The following is a 19,390-nucleotide window of genomic DNA, read 5'->3' as shown; positions in this document are numbered from 1 at the left end:
CTACCTGAATATCTCCTTTTGGGTAGATACAAGTCTGAATATGAATGTATTCTGCAGGTTTAAAAAGCTGAAAGAATTTTTACTTCTCCCCGCAAAACGCAAATCATGCATTTTTCTTAGTTTTCTTAGTTAGTGCTACCTGAGCGATTTGTTGCGATCTTGTTTGAAGAACTCCCTTTCTTACCTATAAAGGTCCTGTTTTCTGGTGATTTCATTATTATCTTGAGCTGGTCAGAACTTCTCAATGGTGTTGTAAACAGCTGCTTTCAGCCAGGAGGCTGAATGTGTTTCAGTGGTGGATGAAGTGCTCCCGTGTAAACAGTTTGTCAGTGCTCTTGGAAATCCATGAACAGAAAAGTTATTTGCAATGATATTGTGACGTTTTAAGTTTAATGCCAAAAGTATGATGTGTTCTAGTTTGAACATTTTATTTTTAAAAGGCTACTTTTGTCTCTGCACTTGGTAAAAATCTCTCCCAGTACAGCAACCACCTGCTCACATAGTAGAGAAGTGCTTGTACTGTGCAGGGGGAGCTCTGAGAGGCACCGAAGGGATGGCTGGTGCGTTTACAGGGTCAGGCTGTCACATGGGAGAGACACCAGGTTTGTCCCAGCTACATGAGGAACTTCTGCACGTCCTTCTCTACCCAGTAGCACAAAGGGTGAGAATCTGCATGTGCTGCATTTCTTGTCTATGGGAAGACAAAGTGGCACATTTAAGTCTACCTGTATAGACACACAAACTCTTGATTACTGAAATAGGGGCCAAAATACACATAATTACTTTTTAGACCAAAAGGAGAATTTAGAAGGATGTGGTATAAGTGAAATTGCGAGATTGCCAGTGAAGCCCCTTCAAAGTTTTGGGGAACAGCTCCTTTTGGAACAGTTCCTTATGGAATCTGCTTCTAATATGATTTACTTGGTAATTAAGTGTAAGTGGAACAGTGGGCAGAAAAACAGTAAGAAGGTTCCAGTCTTATTGTCATCACTTTGTCTTAAACCTGGAGGGAAGTAGGCATGTCTCACTAGGAGCTGAGTGTTTGGTGAATTTGAGTGACTTGATAACAGGCTCCCTGACTACGGCAGCTGCCTGCTGGTGCACCACAGCTTTCACCTGAGCTTTCACATGGAGGGTGAGGCCAGGCAGGCAGTTCCCTTCTTCTCCCGCCCTGTTTCAGATGTCCTGTGTCTTCTAAGGCTCCATCTCCACGTCTCTCCCTCTGCACATGGACACGTGCAATGCAATGCCTCGGTATCACACTGTGCTTTGTCACAGGCACAAGGGGTGTGCCCTGGGCCTCCAGATTTTCAGCTGATATTGATAAAGTGAACTGAAAAGTAATTCAGAGTGTAAAGTAACAACCAGCCCTTTAGTTAGGGTTAGAAACAGAAATGGCAGAAGAATAAATCCTGGTTCAGGTTGCTAGTTCCTGCTTTGCTCTGCTTCATTCAGTAGAAGACAGTCAGTCACTTCATACCATAGAATAATCTTGCCATTTCATCCCTTTACCTGCAGAAGCTCCATCTTCCCTGTGTCTATTCTGGTTAGGGACACAGACTGAAATTGTGGGGTAGGATTGTGGGAATGAAATCTAATTCTTATCTCTAAAAAAAAATAATCAGAAGAGAGGATTTAAGGTTTCTTTACCTGCTCTGAGTTATACAGGGCTGAGACAACCTAACCCTTTAAATTCTGACATGATAATTAGTATGAACTACCTTACTAAGGGACCACTCAGGTATCTTACTTGATAACGAAACTTAGAATCTGTGCCTGCAAAGTTCAATAGCAGTTTTCTCTTGTCCTGAGAAAGTCTGTTTGGGCTTTTTCTGCTTGGATGTATTTTAATGAAGGCATAGCAGAGCTTATTTCCATTATTTTTCTCTGTGACGGTCCTGGATGAGAGGGCATTTTTTGCAGTGTCTTGATTATGTGTACTTTTTAAAACAGCACCTATTGGGAAAAGAATGGCTTCATGGTCTATGATATAAGACCAAATTCATTGTTTTAAGATGACTGCTATGTTTCTAAGAGGAGCAATGAAGAATGACCCCTAAGTATTCCAAACTGATAATAAAAGATAATAATTTTTTTTACATTTCCATATTTTTAGCTAGTTTGTTTTGTTTCTTTTTAAAGAGGTTCTGCTGTTCTTGAGCTGATGTAACCTTATGATGTGAATTAATTCATTAACAGTCTGATATTAGCTTGTTGTGTGTTTAAATCCAGGCACATTTTTCTTCAAAGACTGAAACTTGCAAAAAGATGATAACTCAGTCATCTCAAACACTTGGATCTTGCCCTAGAAGTATTTCATGCCTGCTTCTGTCTTATTTGTTGTCTTGAAACAATGGTTTAAGGAGAAGAAAACATATAATTGCTCTGTAATTTCTACACTAAAATGTTTCCTTTTGAAGTAGCTCCGCTTAGCATATAAAAATACTTCTGGGTCTTAGTCAAGCATTTAGTACAATTTAAAACTGCAATACTAAATTTCATTGGTTGGACTTTTTATTAGATAAGGTAGAAATGAAAGCAGCAGGCAATTTAATTAGCAGTAATTTTTCTGGGCAAGTCATTACTTTGATGAACTTCAGAGCAATGTTTATGGCTCCTAATTAACCATGTTAGTCATTTGATTGAATAATCACTTTGGAAATGTTTCTACAATTTGATTAGAGTCTGACCCACTCTGATAGTCATAAATTAACTGATAGCACTTTAGGATAACAAGACTCTAGTTACTTTACGAGAAATAAACTCATCCTTGCTGTATTTTTTTGGTCCTCTCTGGACTGTTTAAGCACAAACTAACCAGAAGATTAAGTAATGTTGGTACAAACAATGCTTGCCTTAAAGAGACTCCAGATGTTAATTATAATTGACTTAGGAGCATGGGAGATGAAACCTCGACTTGGTTAAGAAGACAGCTTTGTGGATGCATGCATAATTCTTTATTCAGTATACTCTGCTCTATCACTTTTCAAGAGTGGAGTTCATGAGTCAAAAAGGGCTTCGCTGCCAAACTAGAGAAGTTTTACCTAAAATAGAAAATAGCATCTGTTTCAGTTCTACAGCTTCCTCTTTTTTACGTAGATTTTTCCATTCTCCTTAGAATTCAATGTACTTAGTAACAAGAATGATTCCTTGCAGGTGAAGCACTGCTTGTAGCCTTGACTTCTAGTCTGCAGAGCTATACTTGACTCGGGTGATCACTGAGTCACTGACTTCTGTGGCTGCTCAGAATAGCTGCCTGAGACATTAGAGATTCTCTAGGCCTGAGGAGGCAGGCACTGAGCGTTTTATCGAGGGAGGAGGTAATGAAGAGTTTGGCACAGATGTGCAAGAGTGACTCTTAGAGGAAACTTATTATTACTGCCCTCTGTTTCACTTGTTTGTGAAGTCAGTGTAAAACCTCATTTTCTTATCCTGCCAAATCTTTGATACTCATCACTAGTCAGTGAACAGTGAAATTTGGAATCACAGTCTGAAAGAGTTTGTAGGCAGTGTTGGAAAAATAATGTCTGCTCTTTCGACCTCTGTTTGCATCTCTTAAAGAGTTACAAGTTACTGGTAACAGATTGCAATAGCTTAGGGTAGGAGTTCATCGCAAGATCAAATAGACTTTGTTAAGCAAGACTTTTGATATCCAAGAAGTAGGTTAAACATGGTCTAGAAGGGCAAACATTTACAGTGTGTTTCTGTTTGCAAGTCCCTATGCACAGGATGTGGCTACTTGGGGACAGTGCAAGACATGGGGAAGAAATAGAAAGACATTTAAAGAATATGTTTTTCATTAGTTCTATTTGGCTTTTCTCATTCTTTCTTCAGATTTGAGTGTAGAGGTGGAGAATGGCAAATAAAAATCAGTATTACTTAGAATATGCACAGTATTTTTTTGAAAGGTGTTGTTTTTGTTTTAAACTCATACAAGTGGAGAGTGATATAGAAAGACCGAAATTTCTAGATAAAATGCTCAGCAATTGCAGAAAATTTCACTAATCCTTCAAGTTCTTAACCATAGTCTAAAAAGCATTATCCTACTCCAAATTCACTTTGACATTCCTCATGCAAATGTAGCGTTTATACATGTCCAGTGTAACTGGCAGTTTTTTCAGAGCAATTGATTAAAAACTTTGGGTTGAATTAGTTACAAAGATAGATATACAAGCACAGGGCTTAAAATATTCATGGTCACCAGTGTGGATTTTTTTGTGAATGTTCCAAAGTGTAATTGCCATGGGAATCAGCTTTTAGCAAAATTGATTACAAAAGGTTTGGAGTTCAAGTACCTATCGTAGATAGGATCTGTGAGCCTCACATCATGACTTTCTCCTTGGCCATGTGTGGTGTGTGCTGCTCTGAAATGCTGACCGTGTGTTGACAGGTTCCCTCTCACTGTAACTTGCATCCTTTTCTGTTGTTCTTCTGCTTGTAGCCTGTCCCATTGATAACCTGCACACTTTTAATTCCAGACAGTCTTTTGACATGCGTTGTCATCTTCTCCTTTCAGAAGTGCCTAGCTGCCATTCCATTTACATGAGGCAAGAAGGCTTCCTGGCTCACCCAAACAGAACAGAAGTTAAGTTTTCTCTTATGTATCACTTTTGTATAGAGAAATGTAAAAAAATTAAAAAGCCTGGGAGTATTTGGGGTTCACTTGGTTTAATTCTGCTGCTGGGAAGACTTGCATCATCCTTCTTTCCCTTTTTCAGTGTTGAATTTCTGATGCACTGAATTTTTTGTAGGTTTGTTTAGTGCCACGGGTTAATCAGGATAGAAGCAATTATATTGCGAACTAAACTCATTCTGCTTTTCAAGGCCTCTAGCACTTGAAAGGAAGATACCCTTAAAAATTTGTCTGTTTCACCCATTCTGCTCAAGTGATATTTTCCAGGCTGTTAGCATAACAGGCTCAGTTAACTGTGTTAAGTAATCAGTTTTATACTTTAAATTGAGTAAAGGTTTTGGGTTATTCCTTTTGTTATTATTTTTGCAATGTTTTGATGCACTTTATGCCCAAATTAAGATGTACCAACATTCCCAATGATTTCAGTAGGACAGAGCTTTACATAGTTGTCAAAGTTAATAATTCTTTGTGAAAGCACTTTATATGCACTAAAAATAAGAAGTCCAACAGAATTAAGATGACTGAAAGAGAGGTTATAGCCTCCACTGTCCTGTTTTAGTTTATCTGTCTTAATTATTTTCTGCTTGTTTGTTTAGAGCTTATTTGTTTTTCTTCCAATGGGCAAATTTTGGAAATGGGGAATCTGGTTTTGAGATTGATAAGAATTCAGATAGATGTGTGAATCAAAGTCTTCCAAGAAGACTTTATTTGCTAGTGTAAAGACAGAATCAGAAAGATAACACATCTGGCTAAAATCCCGTCTGCTTCTGGGTTGAAATAAAGACAGAAAAAAAAAAAGGTAGCGTTTAAGGTGAAACAGGAGATGGAAATTTCTAAGTCTTGTTATATGAAATTATATGGAGTACAGAAACTTGATAAGGGAGGTGAGAGACATCAGAAAAAAAATAAACTGCAGGGATAAGGGCAAAAGATTTTGAGTTTTAATCACAACACAGATAGGGGAAAACCCATCTGAGCTGTGTTATGCTGTTATAAGGAGTTGGAGGTGGCAAAATTTCCATGAATGATATAAAAAAAGCAGTGATGTTTGCTAAATATTTGTTTTCTGTATTTGGAAATCAGTCAACATAATTTTACAGAGGTCATGTCAAATCTGATTCTTGCTGAAAATAAAAGTTTGATTGTAAAGATGTTTGAATCGTATAGTTAGACTTTTTATGGCATTCAATTTGCCTCTGCATTACACTCTGATTAAGAAGTTAGCACAATGTAATATCAATAAAGTACACATTAAATACATTAAGACCTGGCCAACTGACAGATCCTAAAGAGGCTGTCAGCAGCCAATCATCTCTGAATGGATTATAGTTCTGTAGGAACTCGTATCAGGAGTGTTGCTATTCAATATTTTCAGTAAAGATATGGAACAAAGTTAATAGATAACTTTATGGCACAAAGATAGAGCAGTAAATAGCGGGCAGGACAGGGCAGTCACACAAAACAGTTGTAATGGTTTGATTATCTGGGCACATTAAACAAAATGTTTTCTTAATACATGAATGTAGACCAGGCCTGTGGACGCGGGAAACAATATATTGGAAAAAAGGGTTTTGAGATGGGCCTCCTCTCAGCTTCACAGTGGGAAACCAGCCCAACCAAATACTGTAACCTTAAAAAAAGCCTTCTGTAATACTTAGGCAGTCAAAAGGAGGGTCAGAGGTTGGCAGGAGAGGAGGAGATGTTTTGTCTCACTCAGTAGCACTGGTGAGACTAATACTGATATGCAATACAGTTCTGGTTAAGCAAAACACAAGCATAATAGGAAATGGTTGGAATGTGTACAGAAAGGTGTGCTAGAAGGACTACTGGGTTGTAGAGGGTGTCTTTTAATGACGAAATAAAATTTTACAAAATGATCTCACTTGGAAGGAACATCAAGAGAAGTGTGTGAGGGTGACTTGTGTGGGTGTGAGGAGGAAATACTGAGTGCTACTTCTTTAGTCTTGCGGGGAGAAGACCTGCAGGAACTAATGGTTAAATGTCAAAGCCATGCTAGTTCAAATAGGAAATGAGCAAACATTTTGTAATAAATCATAGAGAAAAATGGGTGCCTTTTCATTTTAGCAGGTGGAGATTAACAGTCTTTTGGGAATGCATATATTAATTAAACACCCTTGTACTTAGGCCAAAATGTTGGGTCTGGGCAGTGTGTAAAGGATGCAGGATATTAATCTGATTCCTGTATAACTTAAGTGTTCCCTCTGGCATTAAGCCTGTGATCTCGTTTTTCTCCATGCATCTTTTATATAAACACCTCTCTCTTTTTAACTTACAGGCTGTATGTATGAAAAGGGACCTAGGCAGTTTTATGATGACACTTGCGTTGTTCCAGAGAAGTTTGACGGTATGTATGACACATCTCTCGTTTTCCTGTGTAGAGAGATGAAAAAGAAAGAGATGAGGGACTTTTCTCTGTTGCTGATCAAAAAAGCCCAGTAACGTTCCAATTTAGGATTCCTTAACACACCATTTGTGGTGCGCCCAACCAAAGCTGACCTTTGTCTCTTGAAACCAAAGTCTCCTCTTCAATAGGATGTCATTCGACTTTTGCCAGCGAAAGATGCTGCATCCAGACTTGTGGCTGAGGAGCTCAGTTCCTGTACTGTTGAGAAGTAATAAGAGGATTTCCATTGCACTGATGATCACATACTGCTTGTTGTTTGAGATTTAATGGAAGCTGTACTTATAATTAACAAAACAGTGGAGAAAGCAGCAGCTTTGGTTTTACTGAGGATTAACCCTCTTGTCTTGCTGTCTACAAAGTGATGAATAGTGGGAAGTGAGTATGTAGGGCATTTTTGTGTTTGTCCAATGTATTTGCGCTAGGTTGAATATACTAGTGGCTTATTTTTCAGTAGGATTGATAACAAATCAATGCTCTATTCACAGCACTACCAATTACAGTAGAGTTTTTTAAAAGAGAAATTCTGAGGTCAATTAAAATGAATGGCCCAAATTATCCTCAGTTACTCTGATGTAAAAGCAGTTTTCTGGTGTAACTCAGTTGTTTTCAGATATATTTCATTATAAGCAAAGTAGATGGACCCTGTATTTGATTGTTAGCCTGCAACTTTGAGAAGAAATTTAGAGATCAATTACTTAAATTTGCTAGAATGGCATTATGTTACTGTGTGCATACTGTAGTGTCCTGTTAGTGTAGCTTTTGTGTTAGTGTGTGTATGTCCAGCTTTATTGTGGGAAAGATTAGATATTTCCTGAAAAACTTGTCAACAAATCTCTGACTACAGTTAAAAGTAGGGCTGGAGAATTGGTGTTTTTCTCCTACTTTACGGATCACTTTATCACTTATGGATTACAAAACTATTGTATGTTTAGCACTGGCTGAAGATCTGGAGACTCTGAAATTAAAGTAACCCAGAGAATTGTACATTCTTCAGAGTATCACATGTATTTTTATGTTGGTAAGAAATAGATAAAGAATTTTAGACAATATTAGGCCTAGCTGAAGATTGCTTAATCCAGTATTGCATTGTCATTGCATTGACACAGTCAGAGAAAGAGTGATTTATTGAAAGTCTGCTTTATACCCTGGCTTTGTAATGTGAGCTAGTTTGGGGTTTTTTAATTATTTTTTTTTTAAAGCACATCGTGTCAGGTAATTTTTGTTCCCACAAAAGACTGTGGATCTGATCTGAGTACCAGTGTCAGATTTATATGTGCATTTATGAAAATGGGATCAGACCCTGTACAACAAGAAGTTAAAACTCATTAATAGCAGCATTTGTCTATGTCTTCCTTGAAAATCTTTTTGGTTTTATTCAGGAAAGGGAATGAAAATGAAAAATAAATACAGTAAAAGAAATAAACGTTGGGAAATATTTTTGTGCCTGCAAAGCAAGCAGTCTGCTGCTAGTTTCTATGACTGCACATTGAGAGAACACCTTGTACTCTAGAAGATTGATCTCATGATGCAAATAGGTGTGTTTATACTTGCAGCATGATGGTTTGAGGGAAAAAATAGCAGATGTGTCATTATATTCTGGACAGTAAAACAAAAGTTGGATAAGCCCAGGACTAGTCTTGATGTTTCAGAAGTAGATTCTCAGCTGCTCCATTTGAAATCAAAGATCAGCACAAGGAAAGAATTTGATCCTGTGTAATACTGCACTTGCTATTTGCACATTGCTCAGCTATCATTACAAGAAAAAAACCTGTCCTTGAAAAAGAAGGACTTTCAGGACTGGAACTTGAACCTCGCATAAACCAAAAAGCCTTGTGTTGATTTATTTGTTTTCCACAGCTATTGAGTCAATTTTCTTTCCTGATTACAAAAGGAAGTGATCCATTTTTAATATTATTATTCTGACTTTCACTACACAGAGCCATTCTGTAATGGCTGTCAGAGAATCTTAATGTTGTGGTTGAATGTAAATTGCTGACTTTCCTTGTTAAACAGGTCACACCATTTATTGGAGGCTTTTGCTTTTCTGATAGTTGAAGTGAGGAATTTTACCAGTGTATCTAGGATTGCAGTCCTTGTGTGGAGGAAAAAAATACTGTCTGCTTCAGCATCAGACCTTTCAGCTGTTGTTGTTTGCATGAGTTGTTCAGTATAATATGATTTAAAACCAACAAAGACAGTATGGATGTAGCAGGTTGGTTTTCTCATTGGCAATTTGTGGAACAGCTAGTAGAATGTTATTGATATTTTAAAAAGGTTTTTCTAGACTTAAAATTTTAGAAAAATCAACTTATTGCTTTTCAGAGGGAATGCTAATTTAATATGTAGATATGAGTAAAAGTAATTTCTGCTCATATGCAAGTTCAATATGCCACAGAGGAACTCGCATATCTGCAGGATTTACATACCTATACATAAAGCACATGGTGTTTAAGTCCAAGTCAAATACTTTGTCAAATTTTCCTTAGAAGCATTTGCATGCAAGTTTCACTCAACAGGGTTTTGCAGCTTTATGCAGCCTACATTACTTTACCAAAACTGGGACCTCTGCAAAGAACACAGTTCTTCACATATCAGTGCTTCAAAAATAGTTTATGCTCTTTCAGAAAGATATTACAAATTAGGGATATTGCAAAATGGTTTGCAAGAGATTTGCGTTTATCAAAACTACATGGGGAGAGGCTTAATGAGACTTCCATAAAACATGAATGAAGTGGTTTTTAGTATATTAATATGTTATTGTAAGTTGCCAGCAAACAAGGGAATGTTGCATTTGAAGGTGGCTCATTCTTCCCTGTTTTGTTACCCCTAATGATTGCTTTGCCTGCTTATCTGACAAACGGAGCGATGGTGTTCCAGGGCACTGCTCCTCTAACACTGTTGTGGTTGTGTGCAGGCGATGTCAAACAGGAGCCAGGCATGTATCGCGAAGGACCCACGTATCAACGGCGAGGCTCGCTTCAGCTCTGGCAGTTCTTGGTAGCTCTTCTTGACGACCCATCAAACTCTCACTTCATAGCATGGACTGGCCGAGGCATGGAGTTCAAACTGATTGAGCCAGAAGAGGTGAGTTAGACAGAGAGCATGGCCTCACATCCACTGCCCCATCCTGCAAATTTAACTGTGCTCCTTTGGACTTAGGCATTATTTTCCTTCAGTATTTTGCACCAGTAGTGCTTTAGAAGGGTGATAGAAAGGACTGCCAAGGGAAGTGCTTCAGTTAGTACAGAAGTGTGGTTAAGCATAGATTTGACTTCTAGTCCCACAGAATAATAAAAATGTTGTAACTACTAAAGTTAGTAAATAGTTTGCATTAATTGTGGAGTCCACAATTTTCAGAATCACTTAATGGATGGAACTGTATTCCAAAATCCTTTGAAAACTCATCCCTTACTAGTCTTTCAACACCAAATATTAGATTCATTAGATTGACTCATTAGATTGTTTAATACAGGCTTAGATCCTAGGCTTGCAAATGCTCATGCACATGCATGGCTCTTCTGAACCATGAAGGACTCATGGGGTAGATAAAATTACTTATATTCATGAACATTTGCTGAAGCGTGGCTTAGTTCACTTGTGTGATAAACAGGAATAAATTGAATGTTTTATTACATAAACTGTTTTGGACTAGGTAATGTTATGTAACCTAGCCTGCATTCTAAACTATCATGGAAACTGTTGGAAGATCAGGTGTACGTGAATTTTGTTGTAAAATTGATGTGGAGGATTTTATTAGGGTTGTCAAAAGGCAGTCTCATTCTGCTTTATTTTGTTGCCCCTTGAATAAGGTTTTCTAATAGAGATCACAGCAAATTTTCTGACAGGATCCCCTCTGAGTTAGAGCTGAGTGGGAAGGCTCGGGGGTGTATGGCTGCTTCTGCATTCCACCAGCTATTTCTAGTGTTTGTCATCCATCTACTGGCATTAGCAGTCTGAAAGCTTTCTTGCATGCTACCTACATGTCTGCTAACAGCTCTGTGGAGATGCTGGAGTCCTGGTGTCAGGACTGATGTCCCTTTCCTTCCCGACGTGGTCTGGCTGAGGAGCAGGTTGCTGCGAGGACCCTGGTGCTGACTCTCCTTTGTCTGAGCATCCCCTGCTCCAGCCATAGTCACCATGGCAGCTCCTGGCATTGTGTATCTGAGGATTTGAACTCAGAACAGTCTTAGTCAATATGATACCGAAACTTTGCTGGCAAGTTCTGCTGTAGCCTTAGCAGACTACATGGATTCCTTAGTTGTGTAACCTGTCCCGGAACAGTGCAAAATCTTTGGAAAGTATTTTGTTTGGTTTTGGTGAATGATGTACATGATTCCCCCCCTCCACCCTAGTCTCATATTTTTCACTTTTTTTACTTTTGTCTTGTCTTTAAGGTTTGTCCGATTTTTTTTCAAGATTGGAGAGTTTTATTGAGAAATGGTTTCCAGCAGATGGTGCAAAAACTTTATAGATTTTATTAGCTAGGGAAAGGAAAGTAACAAAACCCTAAGGTTTGCTTATTGTGTAATTCCCTGAAGAACTGGGTATTCTAAATTAACTTAGATCATCTGCGTGTCTGGCTATGTAGAAGTTGCTTTGTGTTTTTGAGCAGCATTAGATCCAAGATCTGGAGGAGGCTTGAAACTTGCCTCATTCTGTGTGTTCCTAGGAATACAAAGGAGTCTAAGTTCCTTTCATATGAATGTCATGAATCTGACAGAAACAGTCAATTAAAATAAGAATAGCCTATGGGAAGTTGCACAATTCTGTTGGTTGCCAAGTGTAAATTGAAGGGAAATCAAAGAGCTTGTTGGTTCTGCTGCAGCAGGTTAGGATGTCAGTGACATGACCTTTCCATTCATTCCTTACTGGAGGTGTATGCCCTCGTAGAAAGATTGACAACAAAAATGAATATGTATCAGCTCCTGGAGTGCCGCAGTTCATTCAGAAAGTAACTGTGAACTATGGAGCCTGAGAATTGGGCATAGGTCCACTTATGCAGACTTGTCACAGGGACAGCAACCTTCAGCAGGAAGGTAGGGTAGAAGGGCAGGAGCCTGAATCCCTTCCACAAAGCAGGACTAGGTAAATGCAATGAGTTCAGGGATGGGAACTGCACCTGAGTGCTTGTTTAGGAGTGTCAAAATACCACACAATGTCACATGTTCTTCACCATTACTTGTTATTTATCTTTGCTGTGTTTTTATTTATTTTGCAAGCCTGTTATGTTGGGGACTTTTAGGACTCCGATTAATGCAGAAAAAAACCTTGGAAGAAATAAAATAGGAGTGATGTGGTCATGTGTTACAAAAATGAATAGGTGAATCAAAGTTAGACATCTAGGCCAAATCTGCAGCTGGAGTAAATTTATGTGATTGGAGGTGTTTTGCAGTACAGCTAAAATGTAGCTGAAGTTATCAGAGCCATGATAATTTACATAAGCCTGAAAAGCTGCACTGCTGAAAGGAAATAATGCTTTCAAAAGAAATTTTAGAAATTACTGTCCAGGTGGACACTGAAATCACGGATTTTGCTCAATGCTGCATGTTGTCAAGGCTTGCATCAAAAAGCCCCAGACGCCTATGGGAAGTTTCGCAGAGCAGTCTTCAGAGAGGCTGCTTGGCTACTCTGTCCTTTTTCCAGAGCTATATGCATGTGCACCTCTCAATCATTTTTATAAAAAGTACTTTAAAGAGTTCATCAGCTATGCCTTTTTTTCCCTCTGGTGATATTATAGTCATTTTTACAGACAGTAATTGAAATGTCACCAATAGCCGATTAAATTTCAGGCAAGGAATAAGAAGTTAAGCTCTTTAAACAAAGGGTCGCTTTGTCCAAAACTATCTTTAGCAGTAAAACAGGAAGCATAAAGTCAAGTAGAAAACATAAGTCAGAGCAGAAGGCATATTGTTCTCTATGGAATAGTTTCGTGAGTTACTTGCAATTCACTTTTTATTGTTATTTTTAAGGGAAATTGTATGACTGAAACTATGAAATTTCTGTTCCATTCTTCATACTACCATATAGTTCTTCCAAGTGATTCTGCCTCCTCAGATAATTTATTTTTTTTTGCTGAAGTAATATTTAAGACTGGGAGTTGTCTTTTCACTTGTATGTCCTAATAATCACAACATTGCTGTCATTCCAAGTACGGTCTGTATTAGTTCATGAACTGTGTATGCATGTGTGTTTAAAATCACGTACTTTTTTTTCAGACAGCAAGGAAAAGACAGGCATGGTACAATTATCCATAGTATAAAATTGAAGAAAGGTTTTGTGAAATGTTTCTGGTGGAACTTGCTAAATATTTTTTGTCTGTCATTGCTTTGTATGGCTTTATTTCTTCACTGGTTTTCTTTATCAAAATCAAAGAAAAGCCCTAACCCTCTACCACATTGTCCAGTAAGTCTGTTTCAATTTTAATGATGGTGTACATCAAATTAAAATTCATAGTAGTACATGGGAAGTTCAGGTCACGGCAACCTTATCCTATTTGTTGCACCTGCAGGGTTTTCCCTCCTGCATCCTTAAATAAAGTATCTGATGATAAGATCTGCTTGTTAAATGCATTTAACGAATCATTGCTAATCCATTTTTGTGGCAGGTGGCACGTCGCTGGGGGATTCAGAAAAACAGGCCAGCTATGAACTATGATAAACTTAGCCGATCGCTTCGCTACTATTATGAAAAGGGAATCATGCAAAAGGTGAGTAGCTGATTTTGTACTACATTTCAACAGAGTCTTGCATGTTAATTCATAGGTCAGTTTACCAGGAGTGCTTGTAATTGCATGGCTTGTAGGTAGTTTTTTGTAGGTAAGTAGTTTTTTCATCTGTTTAGGCAAACACTAAGCTTTTGGATCTAATAGGTCCAGCATATGCATTAAGATTTTTTTTTTCTATGTAAAAAATGTCTGCGGTTTTAGTTCACACAATGCATTTCATGATTATAAGGAAAGAAGTAACATTCAAAAATATCCAAAAGAGCTTCCTGGCAGCTGGGAAAGGCAAACGGTAGAGTGCAGTCTGATTAATGTTTTGCAGATCTGAATTAGCTGCCCAGTGCTTGGGTACTTTAGTAAGTGCAAGATAGGGGAGAATAATTGTGCCTATTAACATACCAAGTACTTTAATATTTTTACCAATAGTAATACTGATTTTGAGTGGAATTTAATATTTATAATAGACTGAATTAGGAGAGATATTTAACAATAATTTATATATTACGGGGTAGTCCAGCTGACAGTATTCAATCCATCCTCCTACTGTGGCTTGCTGGTTTTTAAGTCTTGCTGTGTAGTACTATGTAGATTGACCAAGAAATCAACAGGAGAAACCAGTCTGCTGTATCTACAAAACTGCTAGGTGTGATCAAAGATCATAATAAACACCTTAGACTCCAAAACTTATTCCATGTCTTTTTGCATTGGTCTTGTGACCAGTAATGATGAACATGTTTAAACTAGTCATATGCCAATTCCATGAGCAGAAACAGTGCTCTCAGCTCGAGTTACTGGGCAGCTCTTCCAGTAGGTTTTGTGAAGTCTTACAAACTCTCTTTCTTAGATTATGGGATTGTTGTAGTGCACTCCTTTTTCACTACCAGTAGTCAATTGGACAACAATTTGGGCTAGTATTGACTTACAGCTCTTCAGTAGCTCAGCACCTCATTCCTTTTTGTGTGTCATGTAACTCCACTGCGTCTTTGTCAAGTGGATTGGAAACTGGGTCCGATCAGGGAGAAGCAGAAGCACTTGGTTTCGCTGACTGGTGCTTCCGGCAGAGGAGTTCCTTGTTGCAGGTTACAGCTCAGCTGCATAGGCAACTGTGCTGCCAGAACACTTCAAAGGCAGCAGAGGAAAAAAAAAAGTAGCAGAGTGAAGCAAGTTGGAAGAGTGGGGATAGAAATACCAGAAGGCTGATAATGCAGCCCCAACCCACACATCCATTTAACATGGAAAGTTTGTAAGTACTTTTGACAGATAGCTTGTTACATCCTAAACTACTACTTTATTATCTACAAGAATGTGTTTAACACACGTTTTGAAAGCGAGCTTGTATGCTTATTTTTCTGACAGAGCAATGTTTCAGGTTTGTCCTGGGATCACTCTATCTGGCCAGTTTGTGTATGTTAAAAACTAATGGGGGTTTCTTTAAGGCAAAGTTTTTATGCATATTTTCCTTATTTAATTTTTAAATCAACAATGATAGCAGGCTGTGCAAAAGCTTGATTTCTGAATGCAACCTCTATCCTATCAAACATGCTGACATTAATTTGATTTTAAAAATTCTGCTGCAGATACAGTCCCTACTAAATTCTATTTGTAGAATAAATAAGCTGAAAGTTTAAGGAGGTGCTTCAAACTATTTTGCACCCTTAAGAAGAGAGTTGTTAAGTTTGCAACACTTTCCATCTTCACTCACTCACTTCATTGCTATGGTAGCTAGAGTTGCAAGAAGTAGACAATATGATTTTTATTTTAAAATAATTGTAATAAATTGTGAGCATGCAATCTAATGCATATTTTTAAGCAGTTTTTTAAATAGAAGACACTGTATTGACTTTTGTTTGTAATAAGACAGCACTTCTGTGTTGTTTTTATCATCCTCTAGCTTTTAGGAACTTGAAGCATAGACATACATTTAAGGCTCCATCTGATTAAGTGGAAACTTTAGGATCTTTGGACAAATTGCCCCTCCATAAGCAAATCCAAATATCCCAGCTTTGCATGAGCAATTGCTAAGTACATATTAGCCTACGCATTTGCTTACGCTGTCCCTGTACAATCAGCACACACTATAACTAAAGTGCTTTTATACGTAAGTATGAATCAATCTGTGTAAAGTGAAACCCAGATCTCTGTCGTGCAACGTGATTCTTTTTTCCACTTCGCACACAGAGTGTGTAATTTTATTTTGCCACTGTTGTGACAATTTGTTTACATTTTCCAATAAGAACAGTTCCATTTGTGGTTAACTATAGGAAATGATCGCAAACAAATGCTTAGAGGTAGAATACTTAGTTCATCTTCCAACAGGATGTCACGTGTGGCAAAATCAAGAGCATTTTGCACATCTGTTTTAGCAGGTCCCACTTCTCTTTGCTAGGTCATTGCTTTACCAGTTCTACTGTCACATTATTAATTGTGTAACAAGGGTGAGTTCTTTACAAGACTGTTGAACTGGAAGTTGCAAAACACGAGGCCTTATGCTGCACCTTTTTTTCCCCTTCTGTTGTCCTAAGGTGGCTGGAGAAAGATACGTCTACAAGTTTGTTTGTGACCCTGAAGCGCTTTTCTCCATGGCTTTTCCTGACAACCAGCGCCCCTTACTGAAGACTGACATGGAGCGCCACATCAATGAGGAGGACACTGTGCCTCTGTCCCACTTTGATGAGAGCATGGTCTACATGCAGGACGGAGGCTGCTGCAACACCCACCCCTATAACGAAGGCTATGTCTATTAACAACAGTGACACTGAAGGGGTGTTTCCCCCTCCCTTAAGCTTCTCCTCTTTCCCAAGACCCAGAGGAAAGCTGAATCGACTTCAGTTTGTTTTTTAAATAGTACACTAAAAGGGGCTTTTCCTGTTGCATTACTCCTATGGTCTGCCATGGACAGCGCACTTTATTTGAAAGGGGAGGGTTGGAACCTAAACGTTATTCTGTGTAAAGGAGGAAAAGGGTGGCTTTGCTTTTTACTTAAGTTTGGGATGGGAACATACAGTTTTAAGTAAAAAAAAAAAGCTATATCATGTCTGTTTTGTTTCATATCAGCATAAGATATTGTACATTTTCTCTGGGTATCCGTAGTACAGTTAATTCTCATTGTGCAAAATAACCACTTTTGATGATGATATCAGCACAGCATGCCTAGGGCATTTGTTTCTTGCCATTCTTAATTGTCTTTCTGCAGTTATAAAAGAGAAGCAAAGCGTATACTACACCATTTAATTTAGAAGTTTCCAGTGGCAGAACTTGTTCCTTGCCTCTGAGAACATCCAGATAGTTTTTCTAACTTTTTTTAATTTTTTTTTTTTTTGGGTATGACCTCAAAAATAAAAAAAAATAAATCCTATTTAATGATAGACTGGCCATAAGTACAGTGACCAAGCAGCGAAATTCCTGACTTCAGACTGCAAGCTGCATGCTGTATCTGGTGCCACATTGCTATACATATATGGCCCATGCTATGGCGTTGATTTTTCAAGATCCATTTGAGGGTAGTAATTACATGGAGTAGGCTTTCTGATGATCATGTCAGCATTAAATACAGGATCATGATCAGGAGGGAGAAAACATTTTGTATCCTTCCATTTCCTTTGGTACATAAATAAGTTATTTAATCAATAGGAATTAACTGTACTAAGTCACATATCTAATTATGCTGTTTAGACACAGCAAGCACTCCTTGAGAAAAATATCCAATACACTAAATAGGTACTTTAGTAATTTTTAGACACAGTACCCATTAATATGCATTTAAGCCTTTTACTGCTGTGTTATGTTGATAACATATATAAATACTAGATAATGCTAATGCTTCTGCTGCTGTCTTTTTCTGTAATATTCTCTTTGATGCTGAATTTACTATGACCATTTATAAGCAATGCTGTAACTACAGGTAGCATTTCAGGACAAAATAGATGACTTGAACCATTTATTGCTTAGAAAATAGCTTACGCCATAGCTGTGCTATAAGCAGCTTTTATGCGCATCCACAAATGACTAGTAAGCTTCAGCTTGCTAAGGAAAGCTCTGCAGAACCTTTTGTAATTTTCGGTGGAACAGAGACGAACTGTTAAAGAATACCATGAAGTTGCTGTATGACGTTGTAGTGCTGGCACTGGTGTTACCAATCAACTTGTTTTGGACACTAAATGTAAATGTGATCGGATATGCTCGGAAGACAGTTTAAATTTTGAGGGGTTTTTTTGGTTGTTTTGTTATTTTTTCAAATTGTTTTATTTTTTTGAGAGGGGTTACCTTGAACACAAACCACACCTGCTATTCTGTATGTAAAACAAAAACAAAAAGTGGCAAAACCCCAAAAATTTAAAATATTTATGAGCACCTTTTTCAAAATACAATGATTCATAGTTTGAAGGGATGGAAAGGGAGGTAAGAATTTGATTTCATTTTTTGCCCAGTGAAATTTAAATAGTTGTTATATGAAGTACCTCATTTTCCTAGATTGTCAAGAAGTGGGAGAAAAATAAATACATAACCATGAAAAAACAAGAATAATTTTCATCATAATGGATGGATTTCAAAGAGTCCTAGGCGGTGGGTTAATCTTCCATCCTGTCAGTTAAGACACTGCTTAAGTTATGAATATTTTAATACACAATTAATCAAAAATAAAGAAGTAGTGGTCACTAGAAACCACAGTTGCATAGAAAGCATTTGGGCAGGTAATTAATTTAACCAGATCCATGAGACAACATATTTTACAACATATGCCTTAATATGCCATCTAGTTCTGTCATCCATAGGTCTCAATGGCACTTAAATACTTGGTGATCAACTGAGAAAAAGAAGTCTAAAATTGCAGAACTAGCAAAAAGGAAAGGGAAAATGTTGAGTAATATTGTTTAACAAAATTGTGGTTTCCATTGAAATAAGGTTCAAATGAAACATGCTTTGATGAAAAGTCCTTGGATTGGTTTTGGTTCTTTAATGTCAGCACAGAGCGCCTCTTGCCTGTGGCAGGATGTGGGTATTTGGGAAAGGGGTTGGACAAAAAAAAAAGGAAAAAAAAAAGTTTTAAAAATTGCATCGAATGTGTAATATTTAAGAAGAAAAAAGAAATATATATATATATATCTGTATATGGTAGTGACTCACTGAACAAAACAAGCAGTCAGACCAACATTACATGATATCTCAGCAGAAGACAAAAGGTCTTTCACTGAACTGATTAACCCTTTTTAATGTGTACCTAAGAGGTTTATTTAAAGTCTATTTTTATTCCAATTTTTTGTTTGTTTGGGGTTGGGATTTTTTGTTTTTTTGGTTTTTTTTTGTTTGGGGGTTTTCAGGTAGAATAATAAATCTGGCAGCTGATTTCTGCAAGATTGTTGTGTATTGGATTCCTAACCATTTGGATTGGAGAGGCCCCTGCAGAAAGATTATTCTTTTGGGAGAGGAGAGGATGGTCTGTCCCCAGTGCCTAGAATGGTTTTCTTCCAAGTGTAACAAAATGGACAACAAAAGAAAAGGAAAAAACAAAAAGGGAAAAAAAAGAATGGAAAAAAAAAAAAAAAAAAGATGAGGCATCTATAGAATTCATGTGTATATATATATGAGTTATAGCTAAGAGTTAGATTACCAA

At 37.6% G+C, this 19,390-nt stretch overlaps 1 protein-coding gene across 3 annotated transcripts in view; it reads left to right on the top strand.

Moving 5' to 3' along the window:
• ETV1 (ETS variant transcription factor 1) overlaps positions 1–18,710 on the top strand; it is a 65,850-nt gene extending 47,140 nt beyond the window's left edge. For all 3 annotated transcript variants that reach the window (XM_058833375.1, XM_058833376.1, XM_058833377.1), the window contains 5 exons: positions 4,517–4,585; positions 6,930–6,998; positions 9,973–10,142; positions 13,663–13,764; positions 16,302–18,710. In XM_058833375.1, the coding sequence (XP_058689358.1) occupies positions 4,517–4,585; positions 6,930–6,998; positions 9,973–10,142; positions 13,663–13,764; positions 16,302–16,523 (632 nt within the window). In that variant the 3' untranslated portion in view covers positions 16,524–18,710. The remainder of the gene's footprint in view (positions 1–4,516; positions 4,586–6,929; positions 6,999–9,972; positions 10,143–13,662; positions 13,765–16,301) is intronic.
• Positions 18,711–19,390: the final 680 nt, after the last annotated feature.

Source organism: Poecile atricapillus, chromosome 2 (genome assembly GCF_030490865.1).
Source record: "Poecile atricapillus isolate bPoeAtr1 chromosome 2, bPoeAtr1.hap1, whole genome shotgun sequence".
Taxonomy (NCBI): Eukaryota; Metazoa; Chordata; class Aves; order Passeriformes; family Paridae; genus Poecile; species Poecile atricapillus.
Note: the sequence above shows the minus strand (reverse complement) of the source record. Positions and strands in the feature narration are given on the sequence as shown.